Source organism: Cervus elaphus, chromosome 2, assembly GCF_910594005.1.
Source record: "Cervus elaphus chromosome 2, mCerEla1.1, whole genome shotgun sequence".
NCBI classification, from domain to species: domain Eukaryota; kingdom Metazoa; phylum Chordata; class Mammalia; order Artiodactyla; family Cervidae; genus Cervus; species Cervus elaphus.
Window position 1 is genome coordinate 23,617,804 of NC_057816.1, and position 9,916 is coordinate 23,627,719.

General features: G+C 37.8%; 1 protein-coding gene across 1 annotated transcript; it reads left to right on the forward strand.

The window, feature by feature from the left end:
- The first annotated feature begins 1,570 nt into the window (after nucleotides 1–1,570).
- Nucleotides 1,571–2,536, forward strand: LOC122706343 (olfactory receptor 145-like). The gene has a single exon (XM_043921497.1). The coding sequence runs from the start codon at nucleotides 1,571–1,573 to the stop codon at nucleotides 2,534–2,536; it is 966 nt and encodes a 321-aa protein (XP_043777432.1).
- The last annotated feature ends 7,380 nt before the right edge of the window (nucleotides 2,537–9,916 follow it).

Here is a 9,916-nt window from a genome sequence, read left to right on the forward strand (position 1 = left end):
TGATGACCTCAGTTAATGAAATAACTTAATACATTTAAGGACTCAGCTAGATCCTCAGTTAGAAATTTCCAGTAGGGGTTTAAACATAAAAACTTTAGAATGGAGAAAGTAACTCAAAAAATTTTGAGATAACTCTTGAAAGATAGTAACAGAAATTAGTTACTAGGGTCTTTGCAAAATTTATAGTAAAGATATGAAGAAACCTATAAGTACTCTCTGGAAATTTTCCACTTAGGATGTAGAAAGACACAGAGTAAGAAACTGTAAATAGATTTTTCTAAAGTGATGAAGATGATGGGAAGATGGGAGTCTACTTTTGTCTCTGCCTTGGGGAATGTACAGTCCCTGGAGTGATGTGTAAGCTGGATTCAAATACTGGGTCCCTAAAGAACTAAACAGAGAACATGGTCCAGACTGTAAACCCAACTCCCTTATTTCTTTGCACACATGTAGACTGTATTCCCTGGGGAGAGACTGAGTAAGCTTCCACCCTGTTTATAATCAAGCATGCTGCATCATTAAATCACAGTCTTCTGTGTCTTATCAAGTAGCAAACCTGATAACAATGCTGTTAATTTTCCCCTGCTTCTTAAGAAGACTTGAAGTCGTAATCTGAAATTAACATTTGTGTGTGCTGTGTGTAGGTCAGAAAGATTTCCAGGGCATATCTGAAATTCAGTCTGGGCTGCATCCTTTTAGAATTTAAGGAACCTCAAACCTGAAACTGCATTTCCAGAACTACAGGGTTAGCACCAAAGAGAGTGAGTTTCTGAATTCTGTTGATTTAATGTCTGTCCTGTTTTGAGATGGAAGGCCAGAGGTATAAGATCTGCCACTTTCATTTCTGTTGTGTGCAGTCCTGAGATTCAAATGAAACTGTCAGCGGAGTATGTTCACAGGAGATCAAAGAGGGTTCAGAGATTAAGAGGCTCAGAAAATGCAGTATCTCAGTCAGTAAGTTCCTTCTCTCTGAATGGACTCTCACTTTTCTACATTTATGGATTTTATTCTGTGAAATGGAGCAGTAACTTAACCTCCTCTAGCCTTTTGTTCCTTAGTTTTTGTTTAGAGACACCGTGGTTCCCACTCCACCATGTCTATAATGTATTAGAGGTCAGCACCAGGGAGCTAGGGTATCTGCCTTCTAATTTTACTGGTGATCACTTCTCGGCCTTTTGGCTAAGATCAAGTGTAATTTTACTGGTGAGGGGAGGGCTTATGTGAATGAAGAAACGATGAGATGTGAGAAGGAAGATTCTGTCCTGGCACATCCGTGTCTCTTCTCTTTTGTTTTCTCTGGCATATTTTGCATATGGCAGCACTTCCCTCTCTCTGTAGGCTGTTTGCGATGTTCTTTGTGTAACTAACATCTTAAGCCTCTGGTAAGGGAATGTCTATGTCACTGACTATCATGATAATGGTAAAGGCAGATTCTATGGGTCCAGGTTGGCTAGTCTCAGACATGCTCAGTATATACACTTTCATGTAGGATGAGATAATTGTCAGAAGGGCTGAGTTGTTCTCTAATGTTACCCTTTTCTCCTATGTCCACAGATTCCCTTAGCGAAGAATGGCTCCTGGAAATGGTTCTTTTGTGGCTGAATTCATTCTGGTGGGGTTAACAGACCAACCAGATCTTCAACTTCTCTTGTTCTTCCTGTTTCTAGTAATGTATATGGTCACTGTGTTGGGAAATTTTGGCTTGTTAACACTAATTGTGCTGAGTTCACACCTACACACCGCCACGTACTTTTTCCTCTTTAACTTGTCCTCTATAGACCTCTGTTATTCTTCTGTGTTTACACCAAAAATGCTGGTAGATTTTTTATCAAAGAAGAATATGATCTCTTATATGGAGTGCATGACTCAGCTCTACTTTTTCTGTTTTTTTGTCGTTTCTGAATGCTATGTGTTGACATCAATGGCCTATGACCGCTATGTGGCCATCTGTAAGCCACTTTTGTATAATGTTGCCATGTCCCCTAAAGTGTGTTCCAGCCTTATGCTTGGTTCATACTTGATGGCATTTTCTGATGCCATGGCTCACACTGGATGCATGCTGAGACTGACCTTCTGTGATGCAAACTCCATCAACCACTATTTCTGTGACATCCTCCCTCTGCTCCAGCTCTCCTGCACAAGTACTTACGTAAATGAACTGGTGGTTTTCATTGTGGTGGGTATCAATATCATTGTGCCCAGTCTCACGATCTTTGTCTTTTACGGTCTCATCCTCTCCAACATCATCCAAATATGCTCCACAGAGGGCAGGTCCAAAGCCTTCAGCACCTGCAGTTCCCACATAATTGCTGTTTCTCTGTTTTTTGGTTCAGGGGCAATCATGTATCTTAAACCATCATCTGCTGGGTCCATGCATGTGGGGAAAATCTCTTCTGTCTTTTACACCAATGTGGTTCCCATGATGAACCCCTTAATCTACAGCTTGAGGAACAAAGATGTTAAACTTGCTCTGAGGAAAACCCTGGGGAGGAGAAAATTTTGGTTAGAATCAATGTCTCTGTGCAGGTTGTCATAGGACAGGAGATTCCGTGTGTTTATTTTTAATAGTTTTAGTGGCAGCTTTCTCATCCTATTTCTCACCACGGAGAAGGAAATCTGAGTCTTCTCTCAAATTGTTCCAATTTTTAGGTCTTTTCGTCACCATTTTCACAATTTTTTTATGTTTTCTTTATGTTTCTCATTTAAGAGAAGCATTAAGAAATAAATTATTCTCTTTTATTTTAAAATTATCATTATGGATTTTTTCACTTGGAAGATGAACAGTACTGCTAGCAACCAATAAAGTAGCACTAGTGTGAATTTAAAGTCTGTTTAAAGTCTGATTTTGAATGATCAATAAAGTAACACCTTGCACATTGGGGGATTTCTTAAATGCCACTAGTGCCACTGGAAGCATGAATCAGATAATCTGTCCTAACTCTTTTCTTTCTCCCTACTGTGGTCAGGACTATGACTCAAATGCCAGTTTCACAATTATAGCAGATTCTATAAAAACTATGTAATATACCCCACTTTGTAGCTGTGAACGTCATTCATTAACCTGGTTTCATATTTACCTCAGAGATTTCATGCTTACCTTCTACAGTCAAAGAAGCACAACAGATTTTCAATATATATTTAACATATGGATAGAATACTGAAAGAAATGTTATTCATTTAGTTAAAACCACACAACGGCTTTATTATAAAAGAAAGTCTAGAATAGACTATAAGTCTCGTATTTCAAGTCTACCACTCTTTCTATTATACTCTGTGCATAACACATATGAGAAAACATTTCCTTTGAAAATTGACTTTTTATGTAAAAAATGAAATATTTTCAGGATCTTGCAATTTATACAACAGAGCATGGGAGGAAAATTTTTCATGAATGTGTCATTTGTCCATGGTCCAAAGAGACACAGTCAGTAAGTAAGAAGTCCCTCAAGAGAATGGACAATGAGATTTAGAAATTGTGTTTCATTCTGAATCTGTATCTTGAGATGTAGAATACTGTAATTATCCTCCACTGTCCATAAAGCTTCCATTAAAACTTATAATACACAATGACCACACATTAACAGTAATTTTAGAATGAAGACCAATTTGTGGGGAACCAGGAAGAGAAAGAATGACCTCTTAAAAAGATAACATAGTTACTGTTAATCAAAACTCAAATTAGGAAGAAAGAATAGAATGTAAATGGTAAGGAAAAAACAAACTTTTTCTATGTCTCTCTTCTTTCTGGAAGATTCTCAAAATATTATGGGGGTCATAAAAGCTTAAGTTATTTGATATTAAAAAGTTAAACTGAAAGGACTTGTGGGACCCAGGAAAAACAAAACCATTCCTTTTTTTGTTGGCTTCTTTATGCTACTCTTATATGGATTTTTTGAGTACAAAATCCACAAATGGCACCTGAAAGAGCAAAAGCAATTTGAAAGAAGTAGTTAATGAATAAGCTAATTGTTACCATATCTTTTTTAGAATTAGATGTTGGGTTTGTTTGTTTTTTCTTTTGAGAAAACAGGCAAAAAGATGATCACTCAAAAATCCTTATTATGATGCCAAGAGAGAATTTAAACAAGTAGGAAAACAACACTGAATATTCATTGGAAGGGTGGATGTAAAGCTGGAGCTCCAATACTTTGGCCACCTGATGTGAAGAGCCGACTCATTGGAAAAAACCCTAATGCCAGGAAAGATTAAGGGCAGCAGGAGAAGGGATAATAGGGAATGAGATGGTTGGATGGCATCACCAACGCAATGAACATGAGTTAGTGCAAACTCCAGGTCTTCCCTGGTGGCCCAGATGGTAAAGAGTCTGCCTGCAGTGTGAGAGACCCAGGTTCGATCCCTGGGTGAGGAGGATCCCTTGGAGAAGGAAATGGCAACCCACTCCAGTATTCTTGCCTGGAAAATCCCATGAACAGAGGAGCTTGGCAAGCTACAGTCCATGGGGCTGCAAAGAGTCAGACATGACTGAGCAACTTCATTTGAGCAAATTCTGGGAGATGGTAAAGAACAGGGAAGCATGGCCTGCTGCAGTCCATGGGGGTCACAAAGAGTCAGACACGACTTAGTAACTGAACAACAAGAGAATGTAATAACTTCTATTACTTGCTGTTTTTCTAGTCTCCACTCAATATTTAGATATTTTGAAATTTAGCATATCTGGATTGTTGGCTTGCTTGTTTGTTTTTAGATGTTCAGCACTGGTAAATACTTGACTTTGTGTTCTAAATGACCACTCATATCTCATTTCCTGACTCCAATATTAATATGCTTGATTTTCACTTAACTAGTTCTTGGTATATGAAATAGTTGATCTTGGTTGGAGTTTTTCTTTTTGCTTTTCTTTTAGTAACTGTTCTGAGAAAATTGTTTTCCAGATTGAAAGAAAAGTATATCTCAATAGGCAAACAGCATCTGTGCTGTTTGGGAACCTTGGTAGACATCACAGAGTGTGTTCAACCTATCATATATTTCATTAGTATTAGAAGTGGCCCAAAGTGTGGGTTGAAGTTGTCATTGATCTTTTATTTGATGAGGCTCAAAATACAAATGAACCCTGTTTAATCTCAGAAAAAAAAAATCCTTTCTTTAAAATTAGGTTTCATCCTTTTGGATTATTTTGCATAAGATTAATCAGAATAACAGACATGCATACAGATTAAAAGGTAAGGGATGGCAAAGTTTCAGAGAGGCAGTTTGATTTTTTAGTGCATATAAGTACTATATGGCTATTTGGACTTCTTTCAAAAGGGAGGGGTGTGTTAGAAAAAATAGGTCAGTTGTTTTACATGCACAGCGTAGAACTGTCACTTGTAGAGGGTTGTGGGTTTTTTTGCTCTATTATGGAATGAGATAAAAGGAGCTATGAGGGAAAATATGATTGTATCAAAGTTGGCACAGCAGAGAATCAAACAGTTATGCCATAGGATCCTCCTGTGCCTATGTACCAGCCTGGTCAATTAGAAAGCTCTGATTTTCAAGACATAACAAAATCTTCTTCCTCGTTAACGACCAGAAAGTTCCTTGAGGATATTCTGAATGTGTTTAATGTTCAGTAGCTCTAAGTGAGCTACTGTTGTTGTCAGGATCAGCTTTAGAATGAGTATGACCAGAATGCACTGTGGCCAAGGGCTGAAGACAACCAGAAGTAAAAGGCATTCTGAGTTCTATGTCCCTTTAGTTCCTGAACCCCTGACTGTATTGAACCCCATTATACACTCCTCCTTATTCTGCCTTCCTACACACACATACACACACACAAACACACTTCAGTGTCCTCAAGCCTTATATTTTATTAGATCACTGCCTAACTTCAATTGCATGACACACAACCCACTTTTTCCCCTTTATTAAAACTTATATTTTAATTGGAGGAAAATTGCTTTACAATGTTGTGTTGGTTTCTGCCATATGACAATACACATCAGTCATATATACATCCACTCCCTCTTGAGCTTCCCTCCTCCTCCCCATCCCACCTCTGTAGGTCATCACAGAGCTCCTGGTTGGGCTCCCTGTGTAACATGACAACTTCTCACCTGCTATCTCTTTAACACATGATAGTGTACACATGTCTATACTACTTTCTCCATTCATCCCACTCTCTCCTACCACCACTGTGTCCACAGTCTGTTCTCTATGTCTGCATCTCCACTGCTGCCCTGCAAATAGGTTCATCAGTACCATTTTTCTAGATTCCATAGACATACATATTAATAAACAATATTTGTTCTTCTCTTTCTGACTTACTTCACTCTGTATTACAGGCTCTAGGTTCATCCACCTCACTAGAACTGACTCAAATTTGTTCTTTTTATGGCTGAGTAATACTCCATTGTCTATATGGACCACATCTTCTTTATCCATTCATCTCTTGATTGACACCTAGGTTGCTTCCATATCCTGGCTATTGTAAATAGCACTGCTATGGACATCGGGGCATGTGTCTTTTTCAGTTATGGTTTCCTCAGTATATAAGCCCAGTAGTGCAATTGCTGAGTCAGGTGGTAGCTTTATTCCTGGTTTTTTAAGGAACCTCCATACTATTCTCCATAGTGACTGTATTAATTTATATTCCCACCAACAGGGCAAGAGGGTTCCCTTCTCTCCACATCCTCTCCAGCATTTATTTTTTGTAGATGTTTTGATGATGGCCATTCTGACTGGTGTGAGGTGATACCTAATTGTAGTTTTGATTTACGTTTCTCCAATAATTAGTGATGCTGAGCCTCTTTTCATATGTTTATTAGCTATCTCTATGTCTTCTTTGGAGAAATGTCTGTTTAGGTCTTCTGCTCATTTTTTGATTGGGTTTTTTTTTTTTCTGGTATTGAGCTATATGAGCTGCTCTTATATTTTGAAGATTAATCTGTTATCAGTTGTTTCATTTGCAATTATTTTCCCCCATTTCAAGGGTTATCTTTGAATCTTGTTTATTGTTTCCTTTGCTATACAAAAGCTTTTAGGTTTCAAGGTCCCATTTGTTTATTTTTGTTTTTATTTTCACTACTCTAAGAGGATCTTGCTGTGATTTATGTCAAAGAGGACACACAACCCACTTTTAATCTTTGCAAGCACATTCAAGTACATGGTTCTTGGTTTCAGCACCTGAGGGGCAAGACCGAGCAGGAAATATTCATTGACTCCAACAATAAGAAATGGCTATTGATTCAATCATGCATTTAATTGTGTACTAGCTACAACAAGCAAAGCACCCATTAACTGAAATTTGACTCTGGTGAATTGATGTCCCTGTTGAGGACAGATACAGTGTTTCCCCAAATCTGGCACAATTTACCTGTATCGTCAGCCTAGCACCAGATGAAGTTGCTGCTTTATATGCTGGGTTTGGTATATGAAATCAGTTCAGTTCAGTTCAGTCACTTAGTCATGTCCAACTCTTTGTGACCCCATGGACTGCAGCACGCCGGGCTTCCCTGTCCATCACCAACACCCAGAGCTTGCTCAAACTCATGTCCATTGAAATAGACACCTTTAAATATTAAAAGCTCACTCAATGGAGAAGTTATACATTCTAAGGCAGAGAATCCCTCTTCCTCAATAAGTGGGAGACTGGTGGAATCACCTGGGATGTTTGAAGTCCCCTTGTGGCATGAGGTTCAGTAGACCCATCTCACACATTAATAGAGAGAACTTGCCGGGTGTCACGATTGCTCTTAGAGGTCGTGTTGCAGTTTTCTCTGCACTGTTGCGTCTGTCAGGCTGTGTGTTCCTCAGGGAAGAACAGTGAGGGAATTAGGGAGTGGAATCCTAGTTCCCATCTCATGGATGATGAACTGAGGCTCAGAGATGTTCATGCTTGTTCCAAATTAGGATTTATAAGCGGTAGAGCTGAGACTTGAGTATTTTGATTCTAAATGTATAAAGTTTTAAAAATATATACAAACTTTACCGTGTTTTCAAAATTCAGTGAAACATGAACAGCAGTCTTAGTGAATAAAATGACTCAACACAAAGGCAACATTCTAAATTAATAAAAATACAAGTGCTTCCTTGCTTGCTGGTCCAGTGGTTGGGAGTCCAAGAGAGGATGAAATCAGCTGATGGCAATGACAGCATTGGCAACACAGTTTTGAAAGGCAGGGCTGACTTCATGACAACAGGGCTTTAGGAGATTTATGTTTGTGGTGATGGTGGCCCTCTGTGGGGCTGAGCTGCATGGAGACAGCGGTGGACCCTCACCAGATATTCACTAGGTGTGATTTTGCAATAATTCTACCTGATTCCTTTTCCTTTTACAAGCTTGGTCTTTGGCTTTTCTGGATTGTTTTGTTTGTTATGTGGGTGTGGGTGTGTGTGTGTGTGTGTGTGTGTGTGAAAGAGTATGTTTTAACTGAAATATGCGATTTTGTTTAGTTTACTTTTTTCATTTAAATTCTGTATCATGGACTACCCTCCAAGTCAGTAGATCAATATACAATTCTTATATTTTCTGATTTCTTTATGCACACAACAATGCACATGATGTAAAAGTAATTATCTCATTAATATTATATTATTATTTTTGTATGTTTAAACTGTTTTTAATCACTCACACAACCTCAACCCCAGATTAGTTTAACAAGGTCATTTATATCCTTCTGCTCCTGACATAGAGAACAAACATACAGATACCAAGGGGAGAAAGGAGGGTGTAAAGGATTGGGAGATTGGGATTAACTCAACTGATATATACACTCAGTTGATATATAACTCAGTTGATATATACACTATCAACACTGTGTATAAAGTAGATAACTAGTCAGTTCTTACATAGGGAACTGTACTCAACACTCTGTGGTGATCTAAATGGGAAGAAAATCCAAGGAAGAGGGGATATATGTATACTTATAGCTGATTCACTTTGCTTAACAGCAGAAACTCAAACAACATTATAAAGAAACTATACTCCAATAAAGCAAATAATATATCTTTATGCTTCTTTCTCTATGCTTCGATGACATACAAATTGTCTTTCTTGCTTTACAAACACGGCACAATGCTAACTCCACTTCTGTACATCACATCCCCTCCCCAAAGAAAATATCATGGTATCTCCTGAAAACCACTCAAAGTTAACTGCTGTAGGTATATTTCAGTATTTTAAATAACTGCTTTATATTTCATGATGTAGCAGTACCATATTTTATTCACCCATTTCTCTTTAGGAATATTCACTAGATTTTCAGTTGTCTTGCCATCATAAATCATGTGTTAACACAGGAGTTGGAATATATCTACTTATGTACTACTGCTTTTGTTTTCATGAGATAGATTTCTGGTGTGGAATTACTGGATTTGAGAGTGTACATAAATATATTTTAAATTTGAAAACCATCATCATATTTTTTCCAAAGAATAACCTACAAACAGACGTCAGATGAAACATTTCTTTCATCTAAGTCAGTCAGATGTTGATATTTATAACTTGAATTAATACTTTTAATTTGAAAAAGTTCAGATGAATCAATAAAATGATTATCACTCTAAAAGAAAGTTCATGAAAAGCTAATTTGCAAAATAAGATACACTTAAAGAGTATCATGTGTTTTAGTCGTGCTTGTAAAAGCAATGAAATGACAGAAATAGAATCTGATTATTAATTGTAAACTTGGAAATAATTACACTTCTTTAGGTTTCTTTAGGAAAAGCCAAACTAAAATTCTATATATTGAAAAAAGAAATTTGGAAGATGTTTTGAAACACCTGAGGAAGATGGTGGAAGAGAGTGACAGTGAGATGGAGAGGGCCAGCTGGTGATGAATTGTCGCAGTCTTTGTGGACCGGGACCTGGGGACTGGAGTCGATGAGAAGAGGGATGCAGGGGACCCAAGTCTCGAGTGAAACAAGGGTGCTTTATTTGCAGAAATGCATGTTTTTATATCTTCACACAGGCAGTTTT

Coding starts and splice junctions, on each gene's coding strand:
- LOC122706343 (XM_043921497.1), top strand. CDS start 1,571: ATGGCTCCTGGAAATGGTTCTTTTGTGGCTGAATTCATTCTGGTGGGG.